Source organism: Colossoma macropomum, unplaced genomic scaffold (assembly GCF_904425465.1).
Source record: "Colossoma macropomum unplaced genomic scaffold, Colossoma_macropomum, whole genome shotgun sequence".
Lineage (NCBI taxonomy): Eukaryota > Metazoa > Chordata > Actinopteri > Characiformes > Serrasalmidae > Colossoma > Colossoma macropomum.
The window spans coordinates 20935995-20957793 of record NW_023494784.1 but is presented as its reverse complement, the minus strand read 5'-3'; the positions used below and the strand labels follow the sequence as shown (position 1 = coordinate 20957793).

At 39.5% G+C, this 21799-nt stretch overlaps 1 protein-coding gene across 3 annotated transcripts in view; it reads right to left on the bottom strand.

Moving 5' to 3' along the window:
• Positions 1-21799, bottom strand: part of adcy5 (adenylate cyclase 5) — a 104901-nt gene that overhangs the window by 10806 nt on the left and 72296 nt on the right. For 2 of the 3 annotated variants that reach the window (XM_036592820.1, XM_036592902.1), the window contains exons 5-12: positions 19253-19380; positions 14402-14560; positions 13041-13182; positions 11848-11985; positions 5698-5720; positions 4607-4766; positions 2625-2722; positions 1462-1549 (exon numbers count right to left, since the gene is read on the bottom strand). In XM_036592820.1, coding sequence (XP_036448713.1) covers positions 1462-1549; positions 2625-2722; positions 4607-4766; positions 5698-5720; positions 11848-11985; positions 13041-13182; positions 14402-14560; positions 19253-19380 — 936 coding nt within the window. The remainder of the gene's footprint in view (positions 1-1461; positions 1550-2624; positions 2723-4606; positions 4767-5697; positions 5721-11847; positions 11986-13040; positions 13183-14401; positions 14561-19252; positions 19381-21799) is intronic. The other variant, XM_036592985.1, reaches the window with a different exon arrangement.

The following is a 21799-nucleotide window of genomic DNA, read 5'->3' as shown; positions in this document are numbered from 1 at the left end:
TATTCTGCAGATAAGTGGGACTTTTTAAAAATGTTATTATTAAACATTGTACAGGATGCCCTTAGAGCCTGTATTTAATCTTTCGAGCATCACCCCAGCAGAAGAGCATTCATGGGCAGTGACCTTGTGGGGACATTGAACTACATGTGAGTTTTTGATTGAACAGCATGGGGGACTTTTTTGAAAGACATTTCGTGGTCAGGGGTCAATCTAATTCTCCAGGTCAATCTAATTCTCAAGCTGAATCAAGGAGGGGACTCCTGTTGTCCTTAGCTGCCAGAAGCGTGGGACTGTTCCACAGCAGTGTTCACAGAGGCCTGCCAGATCCTCGCTGTGCTTCTGTCTGAAACTGTCTGACTCACGGTCTCTCAGGGCCAGCTAAGAGGTGACACCAGTTAAAAAAACAATCACATCCACATGGGCCATTTACCAAAAGTTTGTTTACTCTGTCGTGTTGCGGGCTTGGCTCTTAAAAATGACCAGTAATCACTGTCACTGTCAGACCGTGATGGCGGCTCAAGTCTCTGTTAGCACAATCTTTCTGACAGCTGGGTGAAGGAACAGTGTGGTTGTGTTGGAGAGCAGATTGTGGTATTTAGCCATGTCAAGTTGTTTTGTACTGAGTGTGTTGTTTGAGTTATTTGCATATCTTTTGATGTTTTAAATGTTTAAATATATTTCCTAGAAAATTCCTGTACAACAAATGAGTATATTACTTAACCTCTACAGTGAGGGGGTTTGGAGACTATGCTGGAGGGGCATTTTACTAGCATGGTCTGGGTCCACTTGCCCCTTTAGAGGAAGGGTCCCTACAAATATATACATAATTATTAATTGATAACCTTTACCCACTGATGAAACATTTCTATCCTGATGGGGGTGGTCTCTTCCAGTATCACAATGCCCCCATCCACTGGGCATGAGAGGTCACTGAATGGACTGATGAAAATTATGTAAATCATATACTATGACCTTTAGTCATAGATCTCCACCCATTCAAACACTATCATCATCAAAACACCAATATCTCTTGGAAGAAAGGTCTCCATTCTTCCTGTACAGGTCCAGAAACTTACAGGATCTATGACAAAGTGCACCAGAGTTGTTTTGGCAGCTCATGGTGGTCCAACACCTTATTAAGACACTTGATGTTGGTTTTCCATTAATTTGTCACCCATTTGTCTCCATCATAAACCCTAAAAGGATGTATGTGTGGGATCTCTGTAGGTCCACAATTCAGTTTGCTATAAAAACTACATAGTTTTTATAGCAGTTGCTGAATAACTAGTATTAGTTGCTAAATAATAATTCTTTTAATAAATTTGAAAATTAATAAATAAATTTGAATCCTAAGGCTGAACCATTTAATCATGGATGTGTTTTTAAAAGCTGGTGAACGCTCTGATAATGTGGTTGTGCTGTAAGCATGGGGAGAAGCGGGGATGATAAAAGATCACTTACCACGTAACAGGAGTAAATGGCTGAGACGAACATGACAGCCATCAGAATGATGAAACAGGACACATAGAAGCCAATCATCAGACTGGAGCTGAGGAACAGAGCAAAGTGACAAGTAAAGACTAGAACTCAGAGCCAGGAAAGACAGAAACAATAAAAAGACACTGACATTGTAGAAATGTAGGCTGACACTGAAAGGAAAAGATCCGGAGAGAGTCTGTGAAACAGAGAAAACACAATGAAACAAGGAAAGCATGAAACACAAGGGAGCTGAAACAATGAAACATCGTTGTGGGACCCTCTTGAGCTGGTGAGAAAATGGCCACCCCAGCTCTAGCCATCAAACAGAGCTGAAGTACAGCGGTGCCAGGCGGCTGACAGGACGTTAATTAAAAGCGGCTGTTATTGGAGCTGGAGAAAAGGACAGTGAAGTGGCTGGTTGCCTCTGCTGCTGCTATTTCGCTGAAGGTACTAGAGCACTCACTGTCCTGGGACTTCATTTTTTTGACCCTCTTAATTCATTTTTTAATTCCCCTTAAAATGTACTACACGGTATTTGACCCAAGCCAACACTCCCATTGTTCTGAGTTTGTACTGAGCTAGTACTGCCTGCATAAAATAAAGTGTCATAAACTATGTACTAATACACACCCTTTAAAAAAAAGGTTCTGGAAGGGTTCTTTACTAAAGGCAAATGGTTACATACATAACCATGACAACTTAAAGAACTTTAAATGTTTCTTTGCATTGTTTAATACTTCTTCACCATGATGGAGAACAACAACAACAACAAAAAAAGAGTTTTGCTATTGTTACAAAAGAACTAAGGGATTTTAATTTATATTTACATATATTTCGTTTAATTTACATTTTGACAATTAAATTAATAGGCAAAGGATTAAAATACCAAACCATGCTAAATTCTTGAAGACTTCAAAACATTTTATTGAAAAAAGAAGTAAGCCTTCAAAATCATTAAGCTTATAAAAATATTTCAAATACAGGTGTATGTTTGTCAGTAGGAGAATAATACATTATCAAGCAAACTGCCAACTATTCATTGCAGAGTCATCCATAAGATAAATTATGGTCTAATATTTGTAACTCAGTTATTAAACTTAACTGATTGATCTTGACAAGCCTAATACAAAGTTGTAAACACTTACTGCGGTACGATGACGACTTGGATGAAGCAGATGAACAAGAAGACGAGAGAAGCACACGCTACGTACGCTCCGAACCTGGAGTCGACCTGTTTAGAGTACTGAGAGAGAGAAAGAGAGGAAAGGAAAGAATGGAGACAGATATGTTTTACTTTAACCTGGGAGAAAACCAAACATTAAGGTATATTAACTATACAATATGTCCAGTTTCAGAAGGCTGGAGGAGGTCACAAACAGCAATTTTCAGTGGCCATGGTAAATATGAGATCTAAAAATGTACAACAAAGAAAATAAGATTGGAAAAAACACCCATCAGAAGAGTTCTAGTAATGGAGATTGCAAAGAGCAATGAGAGGAGAATATTCAATGATAGGGATGACGAGAACAAACGGGGCCTGAAATAGCTTGCTCTGTACACGGGCCAGAGAAGAAAACAAAAGCAGCAATTATGTCTCCTTAAACATAACAGCTGGGCCTCTGATCAGAGCCAGAGGTGGAAGGACCTGTTAACTGCTAAAAGGGTCACTAATTGCAGGCAGAGGAGGAGAAAAAGTGCTGTATTCTTCATTTATTATGACCTTTCATTCCCTGTTCCCTCCATCAAAGCTCTTTTCTTCCCTTTCTTCTCTGTCAGTATACCCCTTTGAGTGATTATGCAGCCAGCTGAACGTCACTAGGTCGCTTGTGACTGATTCAGAGGGGTGCGGCTGTTCAGTCGTGACCACGACTCTGACAGCAGCACTATAAAATCTCAAACTGCTCTTTTTGGCTAAAATATCACCCTGTGACTCACTCTGGGCTCAGGGCCTTCATGCTCAGGTTCGTTATCCACCTGAGCTGCATGTCCTGCATACTTTCCCACCTTTCAGTAACTGCAAGCAGGGGAAACATATGGCAGTGAAGGCATAATTAGTTTGGCACTTCAGATAAGCACACATGATGCAGATAAAGGTGGTTGCATTTTCTGCTTCTCACAATCCAGAAAATCCCAAACACCTTAAATGATACTGAAGTCTGAACTCTGGGGTGAACACTGTTCTGAGAACACCAGCAGCTTTTTTATTTGTTTCGTCCATATTTTGTGCATTTCTTTCTCTGGATAACAATTTCTTGACAGCTACACATCCTTTCAGACTCAGTGGAACTGATTTTCTCCTCTCTTTCAAAGATGCACGGCTTGTTTGGAGCCTCATTTTTCTGTATTTTTTTAATGCCAGTTTTGAAAAGTTTTAATTTTCCTTTGATTTCCCCTTTCTTTTACCATCATATATCTAATCTCCTCAGAAATATCTTCTGAAAAATGACTTGTGCTTAAAGACTATTTTTACTGGAAATTTAAATAAATGATGGGTGATCTCTGACTTTCGTACAGTACTGTATATGCTAATTTATTTAAAAAGTCACAATTTACATTTAGCATACTTTTAAGAATAATTGTGCATTTTACTAAAATAACTGGGGTGCATGAGACATGATATTTATTATTCGCCTGTAAATTATTTCTGATACTGGAATTACAGCAGATTATTACAACTGATCATTTAATGCTGAGCTTTTCCATTCTTTTCAATTCAGTCAAAAGGCAAGCATAGTGAATAACACCATCATCCCACAGAGCATGTACAATAAAAGTACTAGACACAGAGAGTTACATTCATTTACTACTGTGAGTAGCTATAAATAAGAAAAAAAGGTTATTTACATGAAATGATGCTTATAATAAAATTTTCATCTCAGTCCAGAAATTCCATATCAGTGCATCTCTAAAAAAAGACTGAATTCATGGTGAATTTTAAGATTTCACAATGCACTGAATTCTTTCATGAAGAACTGTAATTGTAATGAAAAGGAATCAAGAATTATAACCCTAAAATGCAAATATGGATCTGTAACCTAACAGTGTTGTGAAGTTTTGCTTTTTTCATGATGGAAAGTGAGCATATGGTCTCACGGTATGTTTCTGGTCTTCAAGTCTTAAGCAGTACCTTCTTCTCCAGGTCAGGCTCCCGGAAGGTCAGGAGGAACTTCTTGACATGTTCGGAGCGCAAGCGGTCGATGCTGCGAGCGTCAATGGCACGGCCCAAAAACTCGTCCACCTCATCCTCAGGGTTCAGGTTTTCCTGAGTGTTTCTGAAAATGAAATGTCTAGATAACACAAGACGAGACAACGTTGTTCCACTTTGCGCCTCTCCTGACTGCCGGCCTTCATCTCAACGAGCATCCACAGTCATGCCCCACCACCAGAGCCCGTGGCACACCCACGCACGAACCACAGAAAGCAGAATACTTCAAAGGAGCACAGCTCCCAATCAATCAGCTCTTGTTCATGATGGGATCATTTCATCACAGACCACACAATGATTATTATACAAGATGGTTATTATCTTGTGTAGCCTATTGTTGACAAGCTCTCCACAGTGATTAATGCATGATATTGAATGCTGGGCTCCAGTCATAACAGCAAACAGATAAACATGCAGATTTTAAGATAGTCTGACTAATGTGTTATATAAGCACGGGCACTGTTTATCATGGTGGAATTTCAAATTTGAAATATATAAAATCTTCCAGTAAAAGCCATTCTAATCAGTAAAGGTCAGTCAATTTAGAAATGTGCTGATCCATCGAATTTTATTTTAGCATTCTGAGTAGTCCTGTCAAAAGCACCAGTCTGAGCCGTGCTTTTAGACACTTTCATAGTTTGATGGCTGATGATGCAGTGAGCCAATGTGATGATTCATGCATGGATTGAGCAGCACACTGACTTTGTCCACTGATTCAGGATTAACAGCTTTTCATGCACCGAAAATCCCCGGATCTTATTCACTTAGTGAGCAGGAGACAGAAAGCATGTCTTCCAGTGCCATCTTGAAAAAATACTGGTTCAATTCATGTCACACTCTCTGTCTAAAAATGACCACTGTTGTTAGAGAGGTTTTCACTGTGTCACTAAAGGCTAATGAGGCTCCCCAGCAACTTTCCAAGGTGGCAGTCAAACGAAAACTTCAGGCCTGTAGCTTTTCACCACGACTGATGAGACAGAATTGGGCGGGAGGAGATAAAGGTTAATACTCACTTGTCCTTAGGGTCTTCAAATCCCTGCAGAAGAAGAGAATAAATGAACAGTGTGGGTGGTAGTAATGATGGGACAGGAGTGTCTCTGTGTAATAGAGAAACAATCACTGCAGCTGACCATGTTTCTAGCACAACAGTGACCCCTTCTGGAGGTGCCAGAGATGGACCATAAAAATCTGAAGGCAAAAAAGTTTTAAAAAGTTTAACCACTGCTGTTTCAGCTTCACTGAATAGGACTGGTTTCATCAATGACAATCAGATCTGTGTTGACATGCATTAATATCTAGATCTGAGGAAAAGAAGTTGTGTCCTACAGTGCACTCTTAATTTGGAGAAATTTCAATGAAAAGTGTTGGATGAAAAAACGCATTATGTGAAAATTATACATAAAAAATTAAAAGAAATAAATATTAATCCCTATTTTAAGCCCACCTCACAGCCAATTGCTCACTCAAAATTACATAAATTACATAATAACCCTTCACACTAAATACTGAACAATCTGATTATATTAAGCTGTTGAAGCTTCTGTGAAATCTTCTGTTAAATAAATGTTTTGACTGGAAATGAGATAAAGGGTGGTGTCTGACTTTTGCACAGTCCGGCAAATATTAATTTCAGACTAGTTACAAAATAATTCATAGGCGTATTTAAATAATCTTAGAATTATATTAATAATTAAGAGTAAGGGAAGTATTAATGACTGAATTATAATAAAACTAGGGTTTGATTATAGGATAAAGACCTTCAGAATATCTCTAAAGTGCGGATTCTAGTTTCTTAATAAGATAGCAGCGTCTCTGAAAAGGTTCTAAAAATGTGTTTCAAAAAACATCTCAGAGGGTATTTCTGAATCTGACCCTTGGCATGTCTTACACTGCTGTGGCTGAGGGACCAGTGATAAATGGCACAGCAAAAACATGAGCAAGGATGCCCTGAACACCTCATCGGTCATCTGAACACCACTACACACATACTGCTTCAAAGAGGAGAAGTGACAGCGTGAAAAGAGAGAAGAAAGCAGAGAGGGAGGAGGAGAAGAAAAAGAATCAAATTTCTTTACAGTGGGACACAGTAAAGAAATAAGGGAATTAGGGCTCATGATGTCTAGAAAAAAAAGAAATAATAAATAATAAAAAAAATAAATAAATAAAAGAAAGAGTAGTCACAACGTCTATTGCAAATGTAGCGATTTTATTTACTATTTAACACTCAGTTTGTTTTGAAATGTTTTCATTAAAATGTTTGAGTTTTTACTTTATTATATGTAATGTTATATGTATGTTGAACATGGTAAAATATCATTTAATTTGGGGGGAAAAAGCTTTTTTTACTTTATTTAGCTTTTTTTGATTTATTTTATTGTGTATATTGAAACAAATATGCCCATTAAATGAATGAATTAGATCCCAACAACACCTTTCAAAAAGGTTGGGATGGAGCACCAAAAGGCTGGTAAAGTTGTGTAATGCTAAATAAAAAAAACACTTGGTGGTTAATTGGCAACAGGTCAGTAACATGATTATAAAGTATAAAAGTGCATCCCAGAGAGGCTGAGTCTTTCAGAAGTCAAGATGGCAGGGTGGGGATTACCACTCTTTGAAGTGCAACACTTCAAGAATACCGTTTCTCAATGTAAAATAGCAAAAAACATGGGGATTTCATCATCTACGGTACATAATATGATTAAAAGATTCAAAGAATCCAGAGAAATCTCTGTATGCAAGGGACATTAAAAATGATTCTGTAGTGGAAATCACTGCATGGGCTCAGAAACACTTTTGAAAACCACTGTCTATGAACACAGTTTATCATTGCACCCACAAATGCAAGTTAAAACTCTACCCTGCAAAAGGAAACCATATAAAAACGGGATCCAGAAACACAGCCGCCTTTTCTGGATCTGAGCTCTTTTAAGATGGACTGAGGCAAAATGGAAAAGTCTCTTGTGGTCCAACTAATCAACAGTTCAAAAGCCAGTATCTTTCATGGTACGAGGGTGCATTAGTGCATGTAGCATGGTTAAATTGCACATCTGTGAAGGCACCATTAATGCTGAACGATATATACAGATTTTGGCAACAAATGCTGCCAACCAGACGACGTCTTTTTCAGGGAAAGTCTTGTCTATTTCAGCAAGACAATGTCAAATCACATTCTGCATGTATTACAACAGCATGGCCTGCCTGCAGTCCAGACCTGTCTCTCACTGAAAACGTTTGCTGCACTATGAAGCGAAAAATGTGACAAAGGAGACCCTGAACTGCTGAGCAGCTGAAATCCTATATCAAGCAAGAATGGGAAAACATTTCACTTTCAAAACTACAGCAAGGAGAGCCTCAACTCCTCAACTCCCAAACGCTTACTTACTTTGGAACGTGTTGCTGACATCAGATTCAAAATGGGCAAATGTTAAAAAAAACCCAATAGAATTCCTCAGTTCCAATATTTGATATGTTGTTTTTGAACTATTTTCAATTAAATAGAGTTTAAATGATTTGCATATCATTTAAATAATTTTTATCTTTTTTTTTATAGTTGTTTGGTATTCTATACCTCCTGACAATACATTTGATGTATGTAGAAAAAAAACACTGTTTGTTTCAATATATCTCAATAATTACAACATATCCTTTTATTATTCACCCCCATAAACAACAAAACACTGCAACAAAGGGATGATGCTATATACACAAACTGAATACATTTGTTTTCCAACTCAGTGACACATCATGCACTAAGCAGCGATTTTTCCATGTCCCAGTTTCATCAACGACCAGCTCATCTCCCTCTATTCACTGCACAGTTGAAATTGGCCTTGCTTTCCAGTAAGCGGCAACATGAGAGGGGAGCAAACAGAAGCGGGGGGGATTAGTGGCACTGTAGTACTATTTGTGTGAGGTCACATTCGGGGCCCACGTGAGAGTGAAGTGCTGCCACTCGGTGTAAACAAGAGTGAGTCACCTCAAAACAACCTCAACACTGATTTAGCATAGTGGGAGGGTCTTCGGAAATTACAGAGGGAAAACTCGATATGGTCATATTGCGCTGTTTTTACAGCAGGAGTTCCCTGGGGCCCTCATGTGACTGTTTCACACAAACACTGTGTCATGCTCACTGATCTGCTCTGGCACTTGTTTATCTTTGTGTCAAACGAATCAGGAAGTGCACCAGGGCTGATTCTGTCGAGCTGTCTTCCTGCTGTGATGGACGGTGACTGACACTGCGCTGTGGGCTGTGTTTAGGTGTAGAATCACACTTCAGATTCTTCCAAGATCCTGGAGGGCATGTATCTTCATAAAATGTGTAAATACACATTTCGAGGGCCCTGCTTTATTGAATACATGGCCAGAAGTCAAAAGAAGCTGCCAGCGTTCTCACAACAACGGCCTGACAATCCCAGAGACACAACCTCAATATCACAGAATGTGTTTGGGATTAGTTGGATTGTGAGAAGCAGAAAATGCAGCCAACTTCTAAAACTGAACTTATCAGGTGTTTACAGAAAGGATCACTAAACATCCCTGCAGATTTCTTATGTTTTGTGCCTTTTTTCCTAGGACTGAAAAATGAATAACCTATACTTAATAGTAGTTTGGAGACTGAATAAACGAGGAGTGATCTCTGATTTTTGCAAAGTACTGTAGATTTCTCAGACACATATATTATACATGCATATTATTTTATGTAAATATTTTACATTAGTGACACTAGCCACAACAGTACATGAATGTAACATTGGCAGTACTTTCACCACCCTCAACGGAGTGTATGCACATGCTAAAGATATGCCGTTAAATTATTGATTGTATTCATCAGCCATAACTCTAGTACAGTCCAGACTGATAACATTAACAGCATTTATAATAATATATCAGCTGCTGATGCATCCCTACTATCATTAGGAACCAATTTCAAATCAGTCTCACCCACTTAGTAACAAAACTTGACTTAGCATTTCATATAGAAATAATGTAAAAATAGGCACAGATCTGGAGGAGTGTCATTGGAGTTAAAAGCACGCTCCCCACACAGGTCTCCCTCCATTTCCATTCACATAACCACTGCAGCTCAGGGAGCACTCAGAGGTGCTAAGTCACTTGTGCCCTTGCTCAGGCTGAGCAACACCTGCAAGGAGGACTTTCGGCCCTCTGGGACAACAGTGGTTCTCCAGACAGTACAGGAGATAAAAACAGGTTCTGTTTTTTAATGCTTTTATTTATTTTATTTTTTTTTTACAGATGAGAGACTGTGCTCATCTATATGACACTAAATAACCATATATCTATATAACTCAAGTTTCATCTGAGGATACTGTTGCTGTAAACTAGCTTTCAAAAGTTTGTAATCACAACTCAAAAATTAAAGATTTGTATTCAATAAAATAAACTAAACATGTTGCAGATGAACAAACATAATTCTATTATGATACTACTACTCTGCAAATACACACTTTAACATATTAGTATGAAACTATGAAAAAGGAATACTGAGAATGAAGTTTGAATAAAATTAGCATCCAGTATGCCTTGTATCTGAAAGTGGTGAACAAATCTCAAGGCAGATAAGTTAAAGGAATTCCTGTTAATAAATAAAAACAGTATATGATTATTAACTAAACTACTGTTTGTAGTATTTCAATGTACACTTTATAAATTATTATTGAAACTTGAATCAGGTGTCATTAATATGACTAGTGATTCCAAACCTCTGACCTGCAAATGTGGATGATTAATCAAACAGGAACAAGCACAAAGAGGCATTAAATAAACCACTCTAATCTTACATTAAACTGGCTTATACCAGAGATACTATCAGAGTTCCCTGTTTTGAAATATGAATGGTTTTGCTCATATTGCTCAACGTGGTTGCTGTTTAATGGAAGGCAACCACAGTGAGCCAAAAAAAAATAAATAAAAAAAAAATAGAAATAAATTAATAAATAAATAAAAAAGCATGGTAAAAGCATGAATGGGGAAAAAGCCATCCTTGTTGTGGAAATATATGCATGACCAACCTGAAAATATACATTTTGCTGCCTAATTATGCCCAAAGCAGCACCACCTGAAGCAGAGGGGTTAAGAGCTTTGCCCAAAGGCACAACCAGGAATACCCAGGCAGTCCTGGGATTTGAACCCACCATCTTCTGGTTGCTAGCTCACCTCTCCTACCTCAGTCATTTATAAAGCCAAAGATCACAAATTACTTGACATTTTTTATTCAATTGTGCATTTGAAACATCAGTTTGTCTTAGTTTCAGGTTCCTCATCCAAGCTGTGAGGAGCTTGACTTGAAACATCTATGACTTGAAATAACTGCCAGGGGGTGTTGCCAAGATTGCCACCAAGTGGACAGACTTAGCCATAAGGACTCTGGTTACACTCCCACATTAGCCTTTCCAAAGTCTCTTACTCAGAGCTAAACCAGCTGGACATGTAAACGAGTACACATTATACCTCTACATCACTTCGTTTTTGTTTTCTTTGACAGACACGGCACAATCAATTAACCCAGAACTGTGGCCTTCACTATCATATTAGCAGAGAGGTGGAGGACTAAATGACGGAAAGAAAGCGAGATAAAGGATTTCTCTAGGGGTCTTACACGGGGCCTAATTGCAGGTTCCACTTTGCCTGATTAAATCCCAGAGGGCGTCCTGTGAGGCGAGCCTTCTTTATTTAATCAGAGTGCTGTTCCCATTGGGCCCCACAGGCAGGGAGGACAGAGAAGCTTAGTGACACAGCCACAGATACAAAGAGGAGAAGGCACTTTGAACGGTGCTGCAGAGGGAAGCCCTTTGAGCTGCTCAGGCTTAGTTAACATGCTGCGTAAAATAAAAGCCTCTGCTTTAAAAATAAAATAAATAAATAAAACATTATCTTTAGACAGAGGTGGTAATTGGTGTGACTCATAGTAATTAAGGCCAATGCAAACAAGCTGGTGCTCAACACTACAGCAGCGTGTGCAGAACACGGTCAGATCCATGCTTGATAAACGTGAACTCTATCACCCGCGCAAAACACTAATATGGTAGATGGATGAATGTTATGTAACATGTCCGCTCAATAATGAGAGGAAAGCGAGTGCAATGAGAGAAAGTGAGAGCTTTTCTTTGTGTCTGCGAGTGTGTGTATGCATCTGTTTCTCTCACCATCCTCTTCATTTCCTTGGAGACCTGGTTGCTACCCAGGTGGTTATAAAATGGCCGGTCGGTCCAGTGAGAGCTGTTGTGGGTGACTGAGTTGGTGCGCTGCCGATTCATCTTCGCAATCATGGCCTTCTCTTCTTTCTGTCAGACAGAGGATCAGATGAGTAATTTAAAGATATGACAGCAAATTAAGTGCCATGTTCACTTAAAGTACAACAACGCTACATATCGAGTCTTATATCTATGCTTATATGATCTATTCTAACAACATGACTTTTAGTAAGGAATATATAGAGTTGTATAAGGGGTTAATACACTGTTACAATACACATATTTTCAGGTTCGATGTGATTTTTAATTCTGAGGTCAAGATTTTAATGGTTTGTGCGTTACAAACGTCTTGATTCTACAGAGCTCTGATTTTACACTACACACACTGCTTTGGCTGAGCTTTGGCTCTGAAAAATACAAATTTTCCTTTAAAACAAAGGAGTCCAAAGCAAAATGTGCTTGTGCAAAAGATCAATCTTATAAAACTGAGTTATAAACTATATAAAATCTGATGCCTCATAAAAACCTCCAACAAAATACAAAAACTTGAACTACCTAGTATAAAACCTTAAACAAAATACAAAAATCTGAACTACCTCACAAGTAGTTAGCTAATATAGTATAATATAGTGTAGTCACACTAATATAGTATAACTATAGTAGTAAATACTGTTGCCTGTTATTGACAGCACAGGCCAATACTACATAGGAAATACTGGTTTTGAATGCACATATAAAATCTTTTATAGCACGTTTCTATTTCCAAACCCCTTAAAAGTAGTACTGGAGAACAAGAAATTTCCAGAGAGTGTGTCGAGGGAGGCAGAGAAGTACAAACTGATGGGGGTATCAGCACTACAGTTTTAATTCTCAACACAGTGATGTAAACCTTATTTCTCAATACTGCACTGAAATCGTTACACCCCTAATTACAAAAAGGGAGCAAGATGTTTATTGAATACAGACACATCAGAAATACACTCCCCCTCAGATGCAATGTTCCCACAACAAAAGATGCTCAATTCAGTAGGAAAAGTAGCGTTTTAGACTAGTTTTATGATGTATGTCTAACTTATTTCTGTAATTAACAGTGTTATGCTGCTGAGTCAGTGGTAGGAGAAAACAGACGATAAACAGTCTCTGACCCTCTTCTGGCTGCAGCCCACTATGAGGTAGGTTTCAATGTTGTGCTTCTTCAGATACACGTTCCTCTCTCCGCCAAAGCCAGGCTCCACATCATAATCCCCGTTCAGATAGTTTAGAGTGGCTTTCGTTATGTGGATACGGCTGAGAAAAAAAGAAACAAAATTCCATAGGATGTTAATACATGAGGCATATAAAAACAAAGAAGAAGGGGAGCACAGGGTAAAATCCACAGATATGGAAATTGTTAACTGGTGCCAATATCCAATATTTTTCATTTTTCATATCTGCTGATGCCAATACATAAACATCGATAAAATGCATGATATATGAATGACATACCTGGATTAGCATTAGGAAATAGAGTATTAATTTGTAGAGCATTACCATTAAAAAATAGCATTAATTTGTTACAAATGCATTACAATGAAAAAAAAAATGCAGGAATTTTAGCCCAGTGTCGCCATAAGACATGATATGATATAAATATAATTTATACAACAGTTAGTTCTGGCCACGCAAGCTGATTGGTTGAGAAGTGTTCTAACTGTGCTGATATTTCGCCATAACAGCATGTTTTTTCACAAACCCTGTATAACTCCGCTGAGATGCCGTTGCTAAGCAACGACTTTGACAGCTGTAGGAGATGCTCAAACCATTTGAACGTTCTTACTTCTTACTTTGCGCACAAACAGAAAATGGATACTTTTAAGATCACATTTGACCGACAGCCGATTTGGTCAGACTCTGAGGATGAGCTGTGACAGAAGAAAACCTAAACACCCAGGAATCAGCCAGAAATTAACCGAATACCATTCGCCAAACAAAATGGGCTGTAAGATGCTTTACAGACTGACTGGAACAAAACAACATTAATATTGATCCAGCAAAAAATGACAACACTGAGCTAAACTTGATATTACGGCAGTTTTATGGCTCAGTCTGTACTTCAAAAGGTGAGGCTTACAGCAGACTGTGCAGCGAATGAGTGGAGTTCGTTACTCTGACATAGCAACAAGCTGCTTGTTAAGGAACTATAATTTGGCAGAAGGATTTGCTCACAATAAAACATTAAATGACACGTTCACGGCACAATTTATTTATTTCTCACTTTATTTATTTAACTGTTGTATAAAAGCAATAGAACACTCAGGTCATGTATTATCGCGAATAACATCACGGCTATGATGATCTACGGCAAACAAATCACAGCCGTGATGTTACTTTGCGATAACATACTCCCTCTCGTGTTCTCCTGCTTAAATGAGTATTTTTAAGTTTTAAATTACTGCCAGTGTGATCTCATTTGACTCAAACATTGTTTTTGTTCAGAACTTTACATATTATGTAGAAGTGAACTCACCCTGCTTTTCCCCCTGCTTCCATATGATTGGCCAAAGTGACATCATTGGACCATACATCAAACTGCCACTTTCTCAAGCCCAAGACCCCACAGTGGACTCGGCCGCTGTGGATCCCCACACGCATGTTCACATTGACCCCGGTGACTTCCCTCACCAACCTGGAACACAACCACACACAGCATCCTCTTGCTCATTATGTGTGATTCTAAAACAGAACTGGAGAACAGCAGGAACAACATATACTCTGGCCTCAGTGGCCCATCTCACTTGGCTGCAAGCCCGATAAAGTCGCTTCACTTGTGTGGTCCCTAACAGACAGAGTGGCATTCCCGGACAATGTGGTAATCACACTAATTTCATTACTATTTAAGACCATGTTCTAAGCTATGACATAAATTGCGCTCCTAATGTTATTTCCTGGATTAAGCTCTGAGGGAAACATCCAGTACCTTTCAACAGCTGAAGGGGTGATGTGAGGTAACTTTGGATAGCTTCATACATATTAGAAGAGTTGAATGAATAAGACCACTTACATATGATGCTTGTCAACTGTACAGCACAGCAGTGCAGTTAATTTACACACTTGATTTTGCAAACAACACCACACAAACAAAAACTGAGTTGCATTTTATTAGGTACACCTACCCTCTACCTGCAATAACAGCCCATTTTACCAGGCACATATACCATATATGGAGGTGAACTTTGTAGGTCGACAATCAAGTTGACAAGTATAGATACCTAATTGTAGCTATATACTTACCTCTGTTGATGCACAATTTGTTAGTAATCTGGAAGGTGCTATAGTCAGTAATCATATGTAAGTGCACATTGTATGAATAATTGTGCAAAGAAACTAGAGACCCTTCATTTATGTAATTTCCAGCCAAAAAAGCCAATAAGTTATTTATTTTTCGGTGTCAAGGAAAAAAACCCCACATTTGATAGAAAATCACATAGAAGTCTCAACACTAAATACAATATCATGTATTCTGTGTGTCCATTCAGCTTCCATTCTTTTCAGGAGACTTGCTTTCAGTTTTTCAAAGAAATCTGCAGGGATATTTTTCCACATAATCAGTCTCAGAAGTTGCTTGCATTTTCGGCATCTCATGATCCAAATGATCCCAAACACATTCAGTGATGCTGAGGTCTGGACTCCGGGGTGGTCAGTCCATTGTTGTAAGAACTTCAGCATCTTCTTTGTTTGATTTCTTTTGTCTACTTTTTGTCATTTTCTTTTCCCAGTAACGACTTCTTGAGAGCTACAGATCCTTTCAGACTCATTGTGCTGGGGTGTCTTCTCACAGTGGAAGGATGAACAGAAACACCTGTGGACTTTTACAGATCTGAAGCAAAAGTGGAGCTTGATTTTCTCCACTCTCTCAAAGATGAAATCTTTAAGTACTGTTTATCTGATGGTGACAGTTTTGGTGGTCTACTAGGTTTTACAGTGTTTTTACAAGGAGTCCCATATCCTCTATCTCTTTTAATCATTTTTTAAATCCAGTTTTATAAACACTTGTTTTTTCACTACATTTCCTTTGACTTCCCTTCCTTATGCAAGTGTACTGTCTTATATCTCCTCAGAAGTATCTTTTGAAAAATGAATAACTGGTACTTGATGGCTGTTTTGACTAGAAATTAAATAACAGTACTGTATATGGTAAGGGTACCTAATAAATGGCAACTAAGTGTAAACTCATTGAAATATGGCTATTGTGCTGTTTTTTAAACCTTAATGTCTTTTTAAGACCTAAACAAATGAAAAATAAGACCAATTTCCAAAGCACAACAATATACACAAATATAAATATGGCATGTATTAACGGCTAATTTATTCAAACAGAGTGGTTGAAAATCAAACAAAGATATATGCTCCGAGATACATGCATAACAAATATCTTTTCAGTGTGTGGGACTTGGTATCAGCTCTGCTGTCCTCTAGCCATTTATCAATGGTCAGTTTCTGAGCAAAGAGCTGCTGTCAGCTGGATATTTTGGTTGGTAGACTGCTATGAATAAGCATATCCTACATTTGTCCTGTATTTTTTTTTTCCCTTGAGATCCACTTATAACATTTGTAAGTATCAAAAATGATCATAATTAATTTTTACATGACAACTTCTTCCTTGAATTTATCTAAATTTCTATAAACCTCTCCTTATCCTATTAAAACCGACATAAGATAGTTTCTGATGTATTGCTTACTTGTATTGCGCTTCATTTAAAAAGAACTCAGAGTTGAAACATTACTTAGTCTTAACCAATATGAATGGGTGGGGCTAAACTGGTATAGGCTGAATAGGTAGATTAATGCAAATGAGTTGTTTCTCATGACATCATATTTCCAAATATGGCAGTGAATCATACATTTTAAAATTTTAATAATGTTTATTTCAAAAAGGCAACAAAAATTCAGTTTTCCACGATACGAACAAAATATAACAATGTTTTTAGGCATTATCTTGGAAGCTAATACCAGTAAAAGTAAAAAATAACTCTTAAGCTTTTTCCGGACTTCTTAAGAATACACAGGAAGCCTGTAAAAGTGTAGCAAGTATCTTCACTGTGAAAAGATCATATCATTAAATGGTACAATGATGGCAACTGAGTGAACTTAGAACAAAGTTTCAAGTTTGACACTTTCACTTGTGTTCACTGAACTGCTCTCAGCCTTCCTAAAAAGTGGCACCGTAAACAGCCAGGGCCATCAAACCCCACTGAACATTGAGGGTGACGGACTAGTCTGCGGAAAAAAACAAGTCTCTCGCTTTGTGAGAGGCAACTGTTGCTGCAGCGAGAGCCTGCTGGCCGCTGCTCAGAGGGAACACGCTCATGGTCAGTGGAGCAGAAAGCCAGTCGCTGTGTCTGCCTTCACAAACTACTGCACAGACAAGACACTTCTAATAAGACAGACACATGCACAAGCAAATAGATCTGTGATTGGACATGCTGCGGCCCACTCCTACTCTCCCCTGAGGGTCTGCAGTTCTGAGGTGAAAATGCACTTATTGACTCGATGCGCACACACACACACACACACACACACACACACACACACCACTGAACCAGCATCAGTCTCACTGCTCAGCAATTCAGGGCTGACTACAGGGGGCTTGATCCCCCTCCATATTGACCAATTAGCACAAAAAAAAAAAAATGCAACGAGGGCCTTTACTCATTCTTTCTTGTGGGAGATTTAGGTCCACACAGCTAATTAAGTCTTTAAGAAATACTAAATTTTTACCCGATTTTTCTCCCCAATTTAGTCGTCTCCAATTCCACCCGATAGTTAGGACTCCCCCAATCACACGATGCTATCAACGCTAGGAGGGCGAAGGCTAACACAGGCTTCCTCCGAGACCTGTGAAGCCAACCACCGCTTCTTTTCGAACTGCCGCTCACGCAACGTCATTGGACAGCTGAACGCGCTCGGAGGAAAGCGCCAACCGCCAGATCTGCTACGTCAGCTAACAGACGCCTGCGCTGACTAGCATCGCGCTGAGTGATGGGGGGAGAAGGAGGGGCCATCCTACCCACCCAGAGAGAGCGAGGCCAATTGTGCTCTCTTGGACTCCCGGCTACGGATGGCTGTAGCATCACCAGGGATCGAACTCGCGATCTCCTCATGATAGGGCCAACGCTTAGACGGTTGCGCCACTCGGGAGCCCCAAGAAATACTTTTAAATCTTAAACATTGTTAAGTGCCTCTAACAAGGCAATGCCTTGCCCAATTTTCTACCCAGTGTTGAATGCTGCCAACTTCCACCTTCTACCTAGTCTTGCTTGTTACACGATGGGTAACAACTTGAGAGTCTGAGGGCTAAAACCGTTTCCACCAAGACATGTGAAGCAGATCAAAACTTTGAGCTAATGGTCTGCAGTGCTGCAGGTCAGCTGAGAAGAACACTAACTGCCCAGTTTATTATGCTACGTCACAGAATCCTGTATCTGACTAACATTGCTCTGATTAACAGGAAAAGAGGAAACAAGTCATCATTCCCTCCCATAGAGCAGCATGGTCAATTATACTCTTGAACTACTGCTCACGGATTACAGCCTGAAATATCCGTCCAAACCTGAATACTTATGTTATTTATTAATTCTGACATCATCACTCAAATATTTGCTGGGCTTGAGTCAAGTTTAAGTTTCCCATTAAGGTTTTGCATAGTCTCCCACCTTGAATGGATTTTGCCTGCATTCACCACTGCTTTAGTTTTTTTCATACTTTATTCATCCTCAATACAATAGTTTTCTCTCTGGCATGCAGGAATCACTTGTGTTGTGGCAGTGAGGTCCACAATGACAAGATGAAACCAATGCACTAGCCTCTGTAGTACCAAGTTTATCCAAACTAACATCTTTTGCATCATTTTTCAAAAGGCACTGGCTGACTAAATGGCTGAAATAAGGGTCCCTTTTAGTTTTGTTTAATGAAGATCTGATAGCAGCTGTCACTGTCGTTTTGTAACCCAACCCTGTTGCTAAGGTAACTTATAAATCTCAAGTTTATTCATCGTCTGGTTTGTGGCAGTCAGGTTTAAAACAGGGTCAGACAGAATTCTGTCAGCTGAAGTTGGGTTTAGATTCAAAAAATGGTACTGTGAGTTGGGTGGGGTTTGGGCAGAATGTTCCTGTGCTGTGTTTGGGTTTTAACCAAAATTCCAAGCCTCAGTTAAGCTCCATGGATGAATGTGGTGGTATCACTGGGATTTAAACCAGTTTCAGCCAGTTGCACTATTCAGGCATATTACAGACACTTTGATGCTTTTTGACAGTGACAATATACCCATACACACAAGCATGTCAATGTGCAAGAAATGTAAAGAAGCTGCGATACTCACGAGATGGCCTCGATCATGTCCACTCCCATCTCCACACAACAGTGGGCGTGATCAGCTCGTGCCTCTGGCAGGCCGGATACACAGTAGTAGCAGTCCCCCAAGATCTTAATCCGCAGGCAGTGATTCTCCTACACACAGACAGATATAGACACATAAGTGGCAAACTGACAAAAGACATTAGTGTCAAGGACTATTGTTAAATCATCACGGCTCGACTCATTATAGCGCTATGAATGTTCCACTCATTACATGATAGCGTTTGGGCATTCCCAATTTACATAATAAGTGAAGGGTATAGTTTCATACTACATACATGATTTACATCTTTAAAAAAGATTTTATTTCAACCTTTAAAATCCATACTTAATAGCACACACATTTTCTCCTTTTAAGGATGTGGAGTGCTGTTTTGAAAAGGAAGATTTACAGGATGAAAAAAAGCCTAAGCTGCAATTGTTCCCTACAGGTTCAAAAAGGTCACAGTTCAGCTGGCCTGTATTTTCTAATAACCCCACAATCCAAATTTGGACCGAAGAGCTTTAGATTCTTATAATCCATTTGAAAGAGCCCAATTTGTCTTGCATTTTAACCAGAAAAAAAACAGTCTTAATATACTGTGAAGAAACAATAGTAAGAACTCAGCAGAAAGGTGGTTGAAACACTCAGTGTTATGTAGGAGAAGAGAAGAGGGGAGAGGAAAGAGGCAGAGAGAAAAAAGGAGAAGAGAGGAGAGGAGAGTGGTGGAGAGAAAAGAGGAGAAAGGAGGAGTGAAAAGAAGAGACAAGAAGACAAGAGAGGAGAGGAGAAGAGCGGTGGAGAGGAGAGGAGAGGAGATGAGAGAAGACCAGAGGAGCTAAGAGAAAAGAGATGAAAAGAGAGGAGAAGAGAGGACAGAGAGGTGAAGAAGAGAGGACAGAGAGGTGGAGAGGAGAGGAGAGGAGAGGAGAGGAGAGGAAAGGAAATGAGAGAAGACCGGAGGAGCTAAAAGAAAAGAGATGAAAAGAGAGGAGAGGAGAAGAGAGGACAGAGAGGTGGAGAAGAGAGGACAGAGAGGTGGAGAGGAGAGGAGAAGAGAGGAGAGGAGAGGAGAGAAGACCGGAGGAGCTAAGAGAAAAGAGACGAAAAGAAAGGAGTTGTGAGGAGCCCCAGGCTGGGCACAGGACACACTGCGTAGCAGGACTGAGTCTTATGACAGCCACCTGAATGTCACCCCAGCACATGCCTTAACTTAACCCACAACCCACACAATAGGCCCTGTTGTTGAGCATCAGCATGAACAAGCGTCTGTGTGCCTCACAGCTTTGCTCAGTGTGCAGTATGTACTTGTATTATGTGCAGTTTGATATTTTCAGTCTTCTATAGCATCTAATTAAAGACAGTTCTTAAAACAGTGCCAGAGAAGTCATGTAACTCAGCATTGGAGACATAAGCGTGCACATTGTGTTGCGAGTTTATGAGGTACACCATGCATACAAAACCCCTGCTGATCAAATTACATGTTTTGTTGGTTTTCTAAAAGGAAGTTAACACACCCTCTTCTACAGGGAACAAACTTAAATATGGCATTTCTCTGCTAATTTTAGTGCATAATTTTTTCTGCTTAACATACTGGGGGATGTGCAGATTTTTGTTCTCTGTAGAGAATGTGTTAACCTATTTTCACTTAGGAAGTTGAAAAAGCATGTAATTTGACCAGGGGCATCGAAACTTTTGCAATATGGCCCTCCCTGTCCATTACATGATACCAGTGAATATTGGCATCTGTTAGCTAAAGCAACAGAACTGGCAGTTAGCATTCTCCTCAGAGCATGTTGAGCTGTCCAGAGATGTGTTAGCTGCAATTCGGCTGGCTTTATGTGACCTGAATGTGCTGGCCTTCACGCTCCCACAGCTAGCTAGCATTCTATGGTAGGGAGAGACCTAGCTAAAGTGTTAAAACTGATTAAATCCTTTTAGTGGTAGTAGAGGTGAGCAAGCAACTGGAAGGTTGTTGGTTCAAATCCCAGCACTGACTGGGTGTACATGGTTGTGCCCTTGTGCAAGGCATTCAAACCCCTACTTGCCCAAGTGGCCCTGCTGTGCTGCTCCCAGACTGAGCATAGTTAAGCAACAAAATGACAAATTTCTTTTGCAAGATTAATAAAGTACATAACATTACATGGATGGAATTGTGCGCAACAATAAATGGGTTACAGTTGGTAACAGTAGGTGCACTTGACAAAATGGCCAGTGAGTTTAGGTCCATAAGGTACTACAAAGAGGGGTTCCTGTGAGTTCCAGTTGGCTCTGTACTCACAGCAAGATATCTGCTGTGAACCAGGAACTCCACTGGAGATAATGAGACTATGGTTCTGGCTCAACAGCAGGTGGATTGGTGAGTAAAGCACGATAGAAACATGCTCTGAGCTCAGTTGAAACCCTAAGCACTGCAGTGTTCAGTGTGAGTGTAATACAGGTAGGGCTTGTATTACACTCACGCTGTTGAGTGAACTCCAGTAACATGTCTGAATCCGTGATCTGAATCTGACAGCAGGAGAACTTTTAAGT